This window comes from Globicephala melas, chromosome 13 (genome assembly GCF_963455315.2).
Source record: "Globicephala melas chromosome 13, mGloMel1.2, whole genome shotgun sequence".
Classification (NCBI taxonomy): Eukaryota; Metazoa; Chordata; class Mammalia; order Artiodactyla; family Delphinidae; genus Globicephala; species Globicephala melas.
In genome coordinates this window covers 83,621,337-83,637,104 of record NC_083326.1, presented here as the reverse complement: position 1 = coordinate 83,637,104, position 15,768 = coordinate 83,621,337, and the positions used below count along the sequence as shown (strand labels likewise).

The window sequence follows — 15,768 nt, the reverse complement described above, 5'->3', positions numbered from 1 at the left end:
GCTGGATGTGCTATACCACTATCCTGTATTGTCTCTCTGCTTACTATATTAGTCTTTGTGTGTTTCTGTATTGTTTTAGTTTCTCTAAAAAATGTTGTTTGGGGGACTGTGGAAAAAGAGCAACAGATAGCAGCTGAGTGCTGGTGTGGCTTCAGACGACAGTGGATTTCATCAGATTTATGCTTCAAATAAAAACCCCAGCAGCGGTTCACAGTCTTAAACCCCTGGGTTGAACCGAACTGTGTAGAAGACTTGAATACAACAAGCTGCAGTTACAGAGCTTACGCCACCCCTCCCCTGGGAGCCCCAGGGGGCCGACCTTGATCATGTGCTCCTGGACGCAGAGGGGGTCACTGCTGCCCAGGATGCTGAGCAACTCGTCATCAGAAATGAAGAAGAACCTGGGGAAGGCGTTCCTCTTGGAATCCAAGTAGTCGTTCAGGCTCTTCTGGCACCTCTCCAGGCCCTCGCTGATGTTCTGCAGGTCTTTGAGGCGGTTCGGGGCCTCACAGCATCTCTTGATCACAGGGTCTTTCAAGGTCTCGCCCATGATCTGGACAAGGTCAAGAGGACAGCTGTCAAGCCAGGGAAGCAGGAGCCCGGCCCCTGTCCCGGGTGGGCATCTGCCAGGGTCCAGGCACAACAGAGCAAACCCGACAAACCAGAACCCCGCCTTCAGGGAGGCCAAATTGGCAAAAACTGTTACGTGTTTAAATAAGCACCTTCAGGGACTTCCCTGGTGGTCCACTGGCTAAAACTCCACTCTCCTGATGCAGGGGGCCCGGGGTTCAATCCCTAGTCAGGGAACTAGATCCCACGTGCCGCAACTAAAATCCCACATGTGGCAACAAACATCCCGCGTGCCACAACTAAGACCCGGAGCAGCTAAATAAATAAATATCTATTTAAAAATTTCAAAATAAATAAGTAAATACTTTCTAACATACTATATATACATAACTTACTTATTTCCGATGTTTATTTTTTTTCCATCTTCCCGCTAGAAGGTCAGCTGCCCTGAGAAGAGATCTTTCTGTCTTTTGTTCAGTGTTTCCCCAAGTGCCTACAACAGTGTCTGCACACAGCTGACCCTCCATCAGCATTTGCTGGGTGAATAAAGCCAGCAGTTTCACTCGGAGCAATTTGTATGCACCTGAATATTCCCCACTCTATATAATGGCAAAAACATAATGATAAGAAAGGAAAAGAAAGAAAAGGAAATAGTCTAAATGTCCAACGAGAGGGAATTAGGTCAAAATTTGCTGTGACAATTTAGATGTTTATTTATTGACATATATGATGAGGATGTTAAATTTTAAAAAGATCATACTGATAAGAATGATCCTATTTCATGGAATAATTACATATTTATTGATATGTTTACATAGGAATTAACAAATTCTGGAAAGATACATGTTGAACTATTGAAATGTTTATCTTGGGTGTGCGATTGCAGCTATTTTTTCCTTTCTTTTTCTTTCTTTCTTTCTTTTTGCTTTTTTATAATGTCTAAGTCCTTCTATATAATGAATAGGTATCTGTTGCATAACTTTTTTAAGTTTCAAAAAAAGCTTATGCAGATGGATAAGAAAAAAAATCATAAACTCTAATGGACAAAAGAGATCCAAAACGGGAGCTGGCTGCCCGTAAATGGAGAATACAACAGCATCGCTGAGTAGCAAAGTACCTGGGCTTTGAGGTCAGGTGGGCTGGGTGAAAATCCTCGCCCCACTAATTACTAGCAGCAGTGACCACTGGTACCACCCTTTCTGGAAGGACTTTAAAATGAGCATAGTCTCTCATGGGTAATTTACTTGTAAACAATCTATCGTAAGATACCCTAAATATGGAAAAAACTTTAGACACAAACTGCAAATTATTTATGAAAGCAAAGAATTTCGCTTCAAACAAGATGTCCAGTTACTAGACAATAATCAACTAAACTAATGTCAAGCCACTCACCAGAACATATAAAGGCATTAAAACATTTTCTCAGATAGTTTCATAATATAAACTATGTTTCTTATAATATTAAGAGAAAATGATAAGATAGGATTATATAAAATATCTTTATTAGCGTGTTTTTAACCCATATACATAGAAAAAAGATAAAAGAAATATATATTAAAGGCGATAGAACTATGGAAGATACATTTTCCCCTGCTTTTCTACATTTTCCCAAGCTTTTTACAGAAGTACTATTTTTTCCTTTTTTTTTTTTTGCCATGCGTCATGTGGGATCTTAGTTCCCAGACCAGGGATCGAAACCACACTCCCTGAAGTGGAAGCGCGGAGCCCTAGCCACTGGACCACCAGGGAATTCCCACAAGTACTACTTTTATAATAAAAAATAAATATGAAAACCTTCTGGTGCCATAGGCCAGTGGCTTAAGATCAAACAGAAATTTTTACTGAAGAGATTAAGTTCATATATAATGACAGAAAAAATTGAGAAGCTACTAATAGACAAAATACTACATGCAAATATGTAAGTAAAAGTATCTCAAATCACTGTTCTTCTTTCAAGACTAAAACAGAAGCCAGTCACTTGCCCTTTTAAATACTTTATCGATGTTGTCAAACTTCTTTGCTTCATCTGGAAGTTGTGATCTGATATCTCCACCAATAAAGATGCTTTCCAGATACATCCATTTTCTCTGAACCAACATCCAAACCTGTAAATGCACAATGTTATCATCAACACAGGTTCCCAGGTACCTCGAGGTGTGTATGGCAAAATCCCACCTTAACACGGGAGAGATTTAAACCAACTCAGGTCATAAGACTTTCCAGGCAAGAGGGCAGAGTGAGTGCATACACTCCTTTCCAAATATATAGGAATGATAGAGGAAGCATAGCTAAATATTCTAAAATACACTCAAAAGCAAAAGAAAACTCTCCACCCCAGCCTGGGACAGGGAGGAAGCTTCTAGTTGTGAGCAGGGATTGGAGCCCCGTGACCCAAAGGACAAACCGTGCAGAAGCCCAAGCAAAAACTGATCCAAATACTACATGACCCACAATTCCACTCCTAGGCATAGACCCAGAAGAACTGAAAACAGGGACTCAAAAAGTAGTTGTACACCAACACTTAGAGAAGCACTATTTCATGAACCAAAAGGTGGAAACAACCCAAATGTCCATCAACAGGTGAACGGGATACACAAAATGTGGTCCATCCACAAAATGGAATACGATTCAGCCACAAAGAAGAATGAAGCACTGACACATTCTACAACATAGATGAACTTTGAAAATATGATTCTAAGTGAAAGAAGCCAGACACAAAGGCCACATACTATATGATTGCATTTACATGAAGTACCCACAATAGGTAAATTCACAGAGACAGAAAATAGACTGATGGTTGTCAGAGCCTGGAGGGAGGGGAAGTAGGGAGTAATTGCTGTTTAATGGGCATGGGAATTTCTTTAGAGATGATGAAAATGTTCTGGAACTAGATAGAGGTGGTGGTCGCACAACATTGTGAATCGACTAAATGCCACCGAATTGTGGACTGTAAAACGGGTAATTGTATGTTCCATAAATTTCATGTCAATTAAAAAAATTTTGTCCTAACAAAGAAAAAAAGCAGTACTATATCCAGGCTAACAGATGCCACTAATAAAAAGTAATAGAAAATCCGCACAGCATTGTAAATCAACTACACTTCAATTTAAAAAATTAAATTAAAAGTTTAAAAAAAGTTTCAGTAATAGACAAAAAACAAATTTAAAAAAGCAAGTGACGGAAGCCCATGCATGACCACACTCCTAGCCAGGGAAGCAGGCCTGGCTCCATCCCACCCCAAGCTCAGGGTGTGGCAAGTATAAGGCACTTGCCTAGGTCTGAGGAAGAAAACAAGGCAGCCACACAAAACTGGTGAAATGAGCCTGGGTTGCTCACAGAGGTCTGGACACAAAGCAAGAAAGCCCTACACCCCCTAATATAAGAAAAATCAAAGTCACACAGAGAAAAAACCCCTACCATGAAAGAGAGTCAACAACAACAAAAAAAAAAGTGGTGGGGGGGACTCTGTCCTAAGAAAATAAAAAGTAGAAGGAAATCAGAAAAGAGCTTTAAATATGTTTAAATTCTTCAATGTGATACAAGAGGTGAAAGCATTCTTGCAACAAGAACAGGACAGAATTAAACAAGAATAAGGACATATGAAAAAGCACTGATTAGGAGTTGTGGAAATTAAAAATGCATTCATTGAAATTAAAACTCAGATTGATGCTTCTAATCATCCCTCCCCCCAAAATAAATCAAAGACAGAAAAAGTATGAAAGAGGATCATTAGTTTCTGTGCACAAAATATTCTCATACAAAGTTTCCTTCCTGCTATGAATCTGCACCTTTCCATCTTTCGTGCATCTTTTTCTCACCTCAATGACTTCCCCTATTAGAGAAAGCATTTTCTCCCATTTGTGAACAGTCTGCAGAAAAGGCCCCACAAATCTGCTTCCTGAGATGCTTTGCAGGTTGAAAGTGTTGTCATCCAGGCACTGGATAATATCATCAACAGACCCCAAGATGTAGCCTCGCTCCTGGGTGCCTTTGTAATACTTGACGACGGTAAATTTCATATTTTCCCATGTGTCCAGGATTTCCTTCACAGCCTGGCCAGGAATATGAAAAGAATGATTCAGGCACAAGGATTGAAAAAACAGAACCCCAACCCAACAGCAACTTCCTGAGTTTGCCATGGATCAACTCAAACCCAGACTTCCAGTCAGTGTTCCAAATAAGCAGAGATTCTGGTAATCCTAGTCATCATTTACCAAGCACTTGCTCTGGTAAGCACGTGCCATTCACGATCTCCTTAGTCCTCAAAGCACCTCAGTGAGGGAGGGATTATTATTACCCACACTTTACAGAGGCGGGAACTGGGGCTCAGAGAGGGGTCAGCTTGCCACGTTCACTCGGCTACTGAGTGTCAGAACCAGGGTCTAAATTCTGTAATCTGCCTCCACTCTACATCCTCATGAGATCCTGCCCCTCTGTTTACTCTACTGTTAAGCAAGAAAATCAAATTACAGGGTTTCCCCGGGGGCGCGGTGGTTGAGAGTCCGCCTGCCGATGCAGGGGACACGGGTTCGTGCCCTGGCCCGGGAGGATCCCACATGCCGCGGAGTGGCTAGGCCCGTGAGCCACGGCCACTGAGCCTGTGAGTCCGGAGCCTGTGTGTCCGGAGCCTGTGCTCTGCAACAGGAGAGGCCACAACAGTGAGAGGCCCGCGTACCACAAAAAAAAAAAAAAAAATCAAATTACAAATTAATATGCCTATTTTTATGACATTTTCAAAAACACCCTGTCAATATTTATGCATATGTGTATATAAAAGTATGTGTGTATATAGGTGGTGTATATGTGTGCATATGTATGTATGTATATTATGGGTATATGTATGTGTATATTGTGTCTGTGCATACGTGTGCATATATGTATGTGATACATGTGTGTTTATGTACATGTATATAGGTGCATGTTATGTGTATATATGTGTGGGCATGTATGTACATGGGCATACTACTCATGTATGTGGATGTGCGTGTATATTTTATACATCCGTGTGTATGTGTATCCATGGATATATGTGTACATATGTGTATACATGTGTGTATGCATTTTTTTGTTTGGTTGTGCCACTCTGTGGCATGCGGGATCTTAGTTCCCCAACCAGGGATCAAACCTGGGCCCCCTGCAGTGGAAGCGCAGAGCCCTAACCACTGCACCACCACAGAATTCCCTGTATATGCATTTTAAAGTGTTAAAGGAGGGACTTCCGTGGTGGCAGCAGTGGTTAAGAATCTGCCTGCCAATGCAGGGGACACGGGTTCAATCCCTGGTCAGGGAACTAGATCCTGCATGCATGCTGCAACTAAGAGTCCACATGCCACAACTAAAGATCCCGCATGCTGCAACTAAGAGCCCACACAGCCAAAAAATTAAATATTTTTTTTAAATAATAATAAAAAAATAAAAATAATAAAGACAATTTATCTTCAGGTGGTAGAATTATGAATGATTTCTCAGTTTTCTACCTGGAACACCCATTATTTCTTTTTTTAAAAAAAAAATATTTATTGGGCTTCCCTGGTGGCGCAGTGGTTGAGAGTACTGCCTGCTGATGCAGGGGACGCGGGTTCATGCCCCGGTCCGGGAAGATCCCACATGCCGCAGAGCGGCTGGGCCCGTGAGCCATGGCCGCTGAGCCTGCGTGTCCGGAGCCTGTGCTCCGCAGCGGGAGAGGCCACAACAGTGAGAGGCCCACGTACCGCAAAAAAAAAAAAAAAATTTATTTATTTATTTTTGGCTGTGTTGGGTCTTCGTTTCTGTGCGAGGGCTTTCTCTAGTTGCGGCAAGCGGGGGCCACTCTTCATCACGGTGCACGGGCCTCTCACTATCGTGGCCTCTCTGGTTGCGGAGCACAGGCTCCAGATGCACAGGCTCAGTAGTTGTGGCTCACGGGCCTAGTTGCTCCGCGGCATGTAGGATCTTCCCAGACCAGGGCTTGAACCCGTGTCCCCTGCTTCGGCAGGCAGATTCTCAACCACTGCGCTACCAGGGAAGCCCTCACCCATTATTTCTTTAATAAATAAGTCAAGAGTGAAACTATAATTAAGAACTACAACATTTAACTGGGGCAGAAATTCTATTTCTAGAACAGATCATTCTTTCTTGCTCAAACATAACAGGTATCAGGGCAAACGGGTCTTCTCTCTGAATTAAAAAAAAAAATTCTCTTTTTTTTCTGTACCGTTTTACAACTAAAATAGTCCTACCTTCTCAATGGCTATCTCCTTGACGGCCGACGTCACAATCTCATTGAGAACATCCGTGTGTGTGTGAAGCTCCATAGCAAACATGTTTTCCAAGGTGAATGTTTCAGTCATTTCAAACATCACGCCTGTTTTCTGCATCAGCTCTTTCCAATGCCTAAAGGTGCATCCACATTAAAACCTTTGCCTACTCACTTTAGTGATGGATTCAATTATTCCCTCTTTAACCCCAGGATAAAATCCCATTATAAACACTTCTTGTAATGGAATTTGGAAATAAGAGGACATCACTGGAATTATCTGTCCAAAGTTTTCCAAGATCCCACTGGCTGCCGGAATTAAACCCAGGAAACAACATCTAGAAGATATTTTCTTAGATGGCTAGTCTTCACTACCACCTAAGAAGATACACAACTTTTCGTTTGTTGGTAACTGCCTCTGCACGGTCTCTAGACGGGTGATCCCGACCTCTCCTGGATCACTCAGCCCGTCTGAGACCCTGGTGCAAATTATGAGCACTCGTGTATTGGATAAACATTCAGCAAGCACTAACGCTGTGCAGGCAGTGGGCTGGCTGCTGGGGGTTCAGAGTGACTCAGAGGCAAGGCCCCTGCCCTGGGGAACACTGCCAGCGACTTGGGGAGACAGTCAGGGACCGATAAAACAAATCTATAAATTAAATAACCGCACACGGTTTCGAGCACTGTGAAAAAAAACGCAGAGTGATAAAGTTAAGAAGGGGGAACAGGACAGACACAGCACCAAGCAGCGCTGCTCTTGACCCAATCTGGCCTCCTTTGAAGGGTCACATTTGCCCACTTTTATGGTCCCATGTATATGGGATGAATGCAATAGGGCAGCTAAACATGGCGCTGGACCGGCAGAATGCCAGGAACCCAGCATACAAGCAGTAACCGTAGAATCACTGATTTTTGCTGTGCACAGAGATGGTCAGAAAGGAGAATCTACCGCTTTTTCTCTCTCTAGTCCCAGGTCTAGTGCAGGAGTTGATATAGGAGAATCCTTGTGGTTGATAATTTAATGGAAACTTTACATAGAAGCGATATTATAGAAATATGACTTGCGTATTTCTAGCCCGGCGTTGCTGTTGGAATCTCGTCCTTCAGCATCAGAGCTAAGCAAAGACATATTTTAAAGTACAAGCTCCTCCCACAAACCTGTCTCTTAAAGCCTCGTGCTTCAAGTCGAGCAGCAAAGGAATCGAGTCTTTGAACGCCTTCATTTTTGCTTCCAGGTGGTAGGCCACTGATAGACTTCGGACCTGCCGGGGCAGCTTTCTGAGGGACTTGAGAAAACCTTCAATTCCTTCCTGGAGAAACTGAACATTGAGGTTGACCCAGAGTGTCTGAGACCATTCTTCCTTTGCAACCTGGAAACGGGCAAGAAATACTCCCATCAACAAGACCCCTTTGGAAACTCGAAGGTGGCTCTACCGGGAGAGCGCATTCTTAACCCTTGGTTATTCTCACTTCTCTCCAAATATCATCACCCAGCTCCCCAAAACAACCTCAAATCTGCAAAAGAAAGATCGATTCCAAGGCTCTAAAACGTAAACAGAACATTCCAACTTTTTGAAGCCCTCACAAAAATAATGCTGTATCCGAGGATGTTTACGATAGAGAAACATGTCTTCCTTTCCTTCAGGGAAAAGGAAGAAGCAGGATGTCAGAAACAGGTATTTTTAAATCAGGAAGTCACTTGGGTCTTAAATATGTACTTCATTCAGGCGCTGTCCTTTACTGATAGAAGAAGCTAAGGTTACGAAATACCTACAATTTAGATAATCCTGCTTGGTTATCATAAAGAAAAGACTTTGTATTCCAGCTCCCTGAGATTTAATGTAAACAGTACCATCTCGTGTAAAATTTACCATCTTGTAGAGCTGGCATTCGCAACCTGTGACATCCAGGCTTGACAGAGTTGCTTGAGTCATGAAATATATTTGACAGGAAATTATGTTAATTGATGAAATACGTGTATGATTTTTTTTTTTTTTTTTGGCTGTGTCGAGTCTTAGTTGCGGCGCGCGGGATATCTTTATTGAGGCATGTGGGACCTTTCATTGTGATGCACAGGTGCTTGGGCTCTTCGTTGCGGGGCGCAGGCTTCTCTCTAGTTGTGTGCTCGGGGTTTTTTCTCTCTTTAGTTGTGGCACGCGGGCTCTCTAGTTGAGCTGCGTGAGCTCAGTAGTTGTGACGCATGGGCTTAGCTGCCCTGCGGCATGTGGGAACCTAGTTCCCCAACCAGGGATACGACCCATGTCCCCTGCATTGGAAGGCGGATTCTTTACCACTGGACCACCAGGCAAGTCTCGTGTATGATAATTCTTTAAAGTGTAGATGGCACTACATATGACGTATTTACATTTTTTCGTTTCTCTTCTTTTCTTGCCTTCTAGAAAGATATTAAAAGCTCCAACTGTTTTTTGGATTATTTTGAGATGACGCCCATGATTCATTACCTCCTTTTTGCAAAAATTTAATGAGAAACAAATTAGAAAGAAATCATCATGAAATTAAGTACCTCGTGGAGTTTCTACCCCTAAATATACAACCAGTCAGTCACTACCATAATGCCTTTCCTTCACCCACCCTCCATGCCTTTGCCTGACACTCTCTCCACTGGGCGCATTTGTTAAAACCACAACTATGGTTAGGCCCACAACCCCACGTTTATCAGGACCCAACACCTACACCCGGGCGGCCAACCACGATTGCTCAAAACTCAACCTTGCCCAAGGCCTCAGTCGAAATCCAGGACCGTGTGGGCACCATCCGTCACCCCGCATCTCCTTGGCCTCTTGCTCCCCATTCTTCTAGAGGGTCATTTCACCCCCACTCCACCATCCTCAACCAGCCAGCATCCCCACCCACGGTCCCCTCTGCTGATGACCTTGCTGTGTACAACCCTGGGGAAGCGGACGCGATCAGAACAGAACGTCCAACATCTCCCGCTAGAAGCATCTCTGTGGGTAGGCTCTGTCCTCCCCATATGACGGTCGATGAGTCTGCCTCTTATTTGAGGCCACCTCTTGATCCCATCCCTTTCCCACCTACTCAAGGACACCAGACATGAAGACTCCCTTCTCCCTCCTATTACCTGCGTCCCCTCCTTACTGGATCACTCCTATCAGTACACAAACTCACATTGTAATTTCTCCCACCTTAAAAGAAATGTATCCCGACCCCACGTCCCCTCCACCCATCACTCCTCATCTCCCTGCTTCCCTCCGTAACAAGACTCACTGGAGGAGTCATCTACACTTGGCGTTTCTCATGCCTCTCTTCTCTTTCTCTCTGTTTTTCCTAAGCTTTATGGAGGGTTCACGGGTGTACAATAAGCCACACATATGTCAAGTGTACAGCTGGGTAAGTTTTGACATGTGCGCACACCGTGAGACCATCACCTCCGTCGAGATAAGGAACGTATCCATCACCATCACCCTGGGTGGTCTCCTCCTGCATCTCTGTAATCACCCCCTCCCACCCTTCTCCTTCCACCCCACCCCTAGTCAACCACTGACCTGCTTTCTGCCAGGAACATGTACAGTGGCAACCAGGACATTCACAATGTTGGGCAGCCTCACCTCCATCGGGTTCCAGAGCTCTCTCCACACCCCAAATGGAAACCCCGTATTCATTAGCAGTCACTCCCCACGACCTCCTCCCGAGAGCCAAAGTGAGAGTTTCTATGAAATCTGCCCCAGGCTCTGTACGATTGCGGCCTCAAAGTCCGCTGAGTTGCATTCCCTCCAGCGAGGCCCAGTCTGTGGGTGGACGCTTACCTTTAGTGCTTCATAGAGCTCGTAAATGGCCTTCAGCCCGCTCATTTCCTTCTGCACTTTTAGCAGCTCCGGGTACATCGTAATTGGAAGATCAAAAAGCTTCTCAGCATTCGCCAGCTCCTGACGGTTCTTTTCGTGTCTCATCAGCTCTTTTTCAAAAGTGGCTAAAAGGCCTACTCCTAGTAAATAAGCAGATAAATGAATGCATACAAATTTTTTAATTTAATTTTTATTTCATACTGGAGTACAGTTGATTTACAATGTGTTCGTTTCAGCGCACAGCAAAGTGATTCAGTTATACATGTATCTATTCTTTTTCAGATTCTTTTCCCATATAGGTTATTACAGAGCATTGAGTAGAGTTCCCTGTGCTCAGTAGGTCCTTGATTATCTATTTTATATATAGTGGTGTGTATAATCCCAAGTTTCTAATTTATCCCTCCCCTCTCCAACTTTCTCCTTTGGTAACCATAAGTTTGTTTTTGAAGTCTGTGAGTCTGTTTCTGTTTTATAAATAAGTTCGTTTTGAATACATACAATTTTAAGGTATACAAAATTGAATAAGAAATAATGAACAATATGCAAAACTATCATCTCATCCATAGAAGCCAACCAGGAAGACAAACTTAGAATGACCAGACTTTATCTTGCCATCATTCTAACTAAAACCAGAGGGCCAGTTACTTGTGCAAGCTCCTCCAGTTAGAAAGTCCTGTCTCCTGAGCGTTCTCGCTCTAAGTGGTCTCAGCTTGGTCTGCAGATTAGAATCCCCACGGGAGCTTTAAAAACCTTGAAGTCCAGACCACTCCCCAGACCAGTGGAATCAACTCTGTGGACCTGGTGCCCAGGCAGAAGTGGTTTTTAGAGATCCCCAGAGGAACCCAGTGTACGGGCAAGGTTACACACCACTGCTCCATCCCATCTTCCCATAAAATTCTTAAGCAAAACACATTCAAATGCCTCAGTAAGACCAACGTGAATACCCTTACCTCTATCAAGATCTTCACCAACAGAGCTAGGGCCTTCATGATAAAAACGCCTTGCAAAGCCCTCTATCTGCTGTCTGCAGTTTAATATTTCACCTCGAGTGATCTGAGAAAAGCAGGGTTGCGTTAGTTTAGCCCACTGGATATTTTTCAACATCTTTACTTGGAAAGTAAAGCGTTTCAAGGTACCTCTGTGAATGTTCTCTTTATACCTCCCAGAGCATGCTCCACATTCAATGCATCATTAAACAGATTTGACCACATGCTCTCAGTCTTGTCAACCAGTTCTTTCTCTGCATCGGAAGGCTAAAAAAAAAAAAAAAATTGAACAAACAATAAGTGATCAGCAGTTTGGAAATGAAATTTCCGGTCAAAGCTTCTGCTTTCCAGGACTTCCGCTTCTGCGTAATGGCAGGCTAGGTCATTTGAACAAATGCTGGTTGAATTATACAAATTAGATATTTATAATAAAAATAAAATCAGGAGAAAATAATTTTTTAAAAGAGATAGATGACATAGGCAGAAAGAGAGAGAAATAACCTAGAGAGAAAAAACCTTCATAAAGTAAAACCGAGCTTCAAATCAACCTCATCTCTGATTAAAATAAGGTTATCTTGACCTGTTAACACACGCAGCTGTGTTGTCATAAGCAAAACTAAATCTCCCATGATGAAACATAACATCATCTGGAGCCTCCAATTCTCCCTACAATTTGTCATATATGATGTCCAGAACTCAATCAGAAATAACAGGACAATAAGGATACAAATGACTTGAAGGAAACCAAGAGATACACAGACAGTATAAGCAGACAGTAATGGAGTTCTAAGACATAGAATTCTAAATAATGTTACTTGATAAAGAAAACAAAAGACAGAACTGAAAATTTTGACTTTATTTTAATTATAAAAATATAAATTTTGCATACTGTGCATTTTTCTTTTTACCTTTGGAGGATGCTAGAGAACTAATTTATTATTCTGAAAACATGTAATTACAGGGTAAATAACCTGCCCTTGTTATATAAACTGTATCTCAGGGTAAACAGATAGTTTTTTAAGGAAAAGTTTCTCTTTTTTCATTTTTATTATTTTTTTATTGAAGTATAATTGACAATACTATGTTAATTCCAGGTGCACAACATAGGGATTCGTTATTTCTATACACTACAAAATGATCGCCACTACTGTGCATTTTCTGATGAGAGGATCTCTAGCTTTCAGCCAAGGCTAATGCTCAGTGAAGGTGATTAAAGCACTCAAGCAGTGTAAATTCTGAAATACAAATTTTATGCAAATTCAGGCTTATAACAGCTCTTTGTTTCTCCCTTCTACTTTGTTTTTCCAGTGGATTCTTTTCTAGGTATTATGTGATGCAGAGCATGCAAAATTTTGCATACAATTTCAAGGAGATCCCAGATACCCTCAAACTCATCCACAGACTTTCTAAAGGTCTTTGAAACACACATTTAACAACCCTAAATAAAGACAATTGAATTATTATCTTCTACCAGTTTCTTTTATCGTCTTATCTCTCTTCTTCCCCCTTATCATTTTTGCAACAGCCATTTATTTATAAAAGAAAATTAACATAAAAAAAAGAGGTGCTTCCCTGGCGGCGCAGTGGTTGAGAGTCCGCCTGCCGATGCAGGGGACACGGGTTCGTGCCCCGGTCCGGGAAGATCCCACATGCCACAGAGCTGCTAGGCCCGTGAGCCATGGCCGCTGAGCCTGCGCTTCCAGAGCCTGTGCTCCACAACAGGAGAAGCCACAACAGTGAGAGGCCCACGTACCGCAAAAAAAAAAAAAGAAAGAAAGAAAGAGGGAAAAACCAAAATAGTGTGCAGTTACAGACCAGTCGACAAAAAACACTATTTGATCCATGCAAGATCGAGAAATAATCTCTAAGTTGTCATTATTCTAAATAACCATGTTTACATTTAAATTTTATTAAAGTCATAAACAATTGACTTTATTGTATATTTGAGAAGTCTTTCTGAAAAGGGCTTTAGAATTCAACCCAACCATAAAAAGCTTCAGAAAAGAGTTCGCTTAAAATAAAATAAAAACAACTATTAAAGAAATTTGGTGCATATCCTTTTGGGTGTATTGAGAAAAAAATTAATATGCAAGTCATTTTTGGTGGGTCTATACACTACAAATTTTCTATGTAGTAAACATGGTTTATATATAAACTGTAAATTTATCCAACTAATTTATTGAAATAATTCCAGTGAATTGGAACTGCTAGGACTAAGGCTATCCAAAATTTATAGTTTGAGTTCAAACTAGATTTCCCCTACTATTAATATATAGATGGGACCTCATCAATCTTGTCCCCCAGTGTTTATGTGGGTCTGTTTCCTGAAACTGTAGAAATGTTAGATTTTTAATCTTTGGTAATATGATATTACAAAGAAATGGCTTTTCTTCTGTTATTGTTCAGCTCAGTCATCTTCATAGATGCTTAATCCTTACTAGTCACTTGTGTTATTTCATTTTCTTCCATTTTTTTTTTCATTTCCCTTGGTATATCAGTGTCTTTGTTACTGGTTTGTAAGAACTCATTTATGACTAAGGATGTTAACCATTTGTCATGCAATACAAATGAAATACCATATTTTACTGCCATCAATTTAATATGGTGTTTTGCATTTTGGTTGTGTATTGAAATATAATCATGTTGTATTTTTAAAAAATAAAATAGGGCTTCCCTGGCGGCGCAGTGGTTGAGAGTCCGCCTGCCGATGCAGGGGACACGGGTTCGTGCCCCGGTCCGGGAAGATCCCACGTGCCGCAGAGCGACTGGGCCCGTGAGCCATGGCCGCTGAGCCTGCGCGTCCGGAGCCTGTGAGGCCACAACAGTGAGAGGCCCGCGTACCGCAAAAAAAATAAATAAATAAAATAGGAACTTCCCTGGCAGTCCAGTGGTTGGGACTACACGCTTCCACTGCAGGGAGCACAGGTTCGATCCCTGGTCAGGGAACTAAGATCCCACATGCCGCACAGTGCAGCCAAAAAAATTTTAAAATAAATAAATAAATAAATAAAAACAAAAACACACAAAGGAAGGAAGGAAGAGAGGGAGGGAGGGAGGGAGGGAGGAAGGAAAGAAGGAAGGAAGGAAGGAAGGAAGGAAGGAAGGAAGGAAGGAAGGAAGGAAGGAAGGAAGGAAGGGAGAAAAGGAAAGAGTTCACTTACAGAGAGACTGTACATCGCCATGGTGCGGTACCTCTCCTGGACATCCCGGTATCTTAGTTCCATCACTAAAGATTTACTTTTAATTTCTGCGATTGTTCCAAGGACAAACTTGAGATCTTCAAGGGTACTGGGGCTCTTCTTCAGGTTTTTGGTCAGGAACTATAAAAGAGAGTTCAAAGTGACACTGAATAAGCATAGAGGAAAAAAATATAGCGCTGAATGAAGCCCAGAAGATCATGAAACCCGGGGCCCTACTACCTCTATCTCTTCGTGCAGATTATGGAGCTCCTCTCTGGCTGACTCATTAAGGAGCTTCCCAAGTGAAACCACCCAGGACTTGGCATTTTCCTGTACGGTGTTCGCCAGGGGTCCAAGCTGAAGGCGGATGCAGTGCTCATCCTTGATCAAGGGGTGATGCATCACTTCAGAGGCGATCCTGGAATAGAACTGCAACTTCTCATCATAGGCAACACAAGGGGGCTTCTTGGCAGCAAACTTCTCCATCACGATGGCTTTGTCCAGTTTCCAGAGCGGTCGGTACCGCTTCCATTTCTGCAGGTACTTCATAAGATTGATCAGAATCCTGTGGATGTTCTGGGGGATCATAACGGCCTGCTCAATTATCTGAGGGTTCTGAGAAATATCATTGTAAAAGTTGATTGTAACAAGTTCTTCTTCCTCTCCCTTCTGAGGGGGGCATTCTATGCAGCTGCCATTCATCCAGCGAACAAAATTCTGGCAAAATAAGAATTGGGGGAAAAAAGACAGTCCTTCAGTATCTATTTTGCTTCCTATGTACATATGTTCAGTAATAAGTCTTGCTAGTAAGGGATCTCACTTTATTATTGATAAGCTGTGCTAGGTTGCAAAAAATCACCACAATCCTTTGTTCCTTCCATCAAGAGATTCTGTCTGTTGACAAAATGGTCTATTGGGAGTACCTATTTTCCCACTCTGGGCTAGCCTGTGACTTGACCAACAGATAGGGGAAG

At 42.3% G+C, this 15,768-nt stretch overlaps 1 protein-coding gene across 1 annotated transcript in view; it reads right to left on the bottom strand.

Annotated features, from left to right (window-relative positions):
* The window catches only part of DNAH10 (dynein axonemal heavy chain 10), a 146,922-nt gene that overhangs the window by 81,692 nt on the left and 49,462 nt on the right, over positions 1-15,768 (bottom strand). The window contains exons 20-29 of the mRNA XM_030860044.2: positions 15,035-15,511; positions 14,777-14,935; positions 11,766-11,882; positions 11,580-11,682; positions 10,591-10,769; positions 7,964-8,175; positions 6,789-6,942; positions 4,389-4,622; positions 2,553-2,675; positions 320-553 (exon numbers count right to left, since the gene is read on the bottom strand). Coding sequence (XP_030715904.1) covers positions 320-553; positions 2,553-2,675; positions 4,389-4,622; positions 6,789-6,942; positions 7,964-8,175; positions 10,591-10,769; positions 11,580-11,682; positions 11,766-11,882; positions 14,777-14,935; positions 15,035-15,511 — 1,992 coding nt within the window. The remainder of the gene's footprint in view (positions 1-319; positions 554-2,552; positions 2,676-4,388; positions 4,623-6,788; positions 6,943-7,963; positions 8,176-10,590; positions 10,770-11,579; positions 11,683-11,765; positions 11,883-14,776; positions 14,936-15,034; positions 15,512-15,768) is intronic.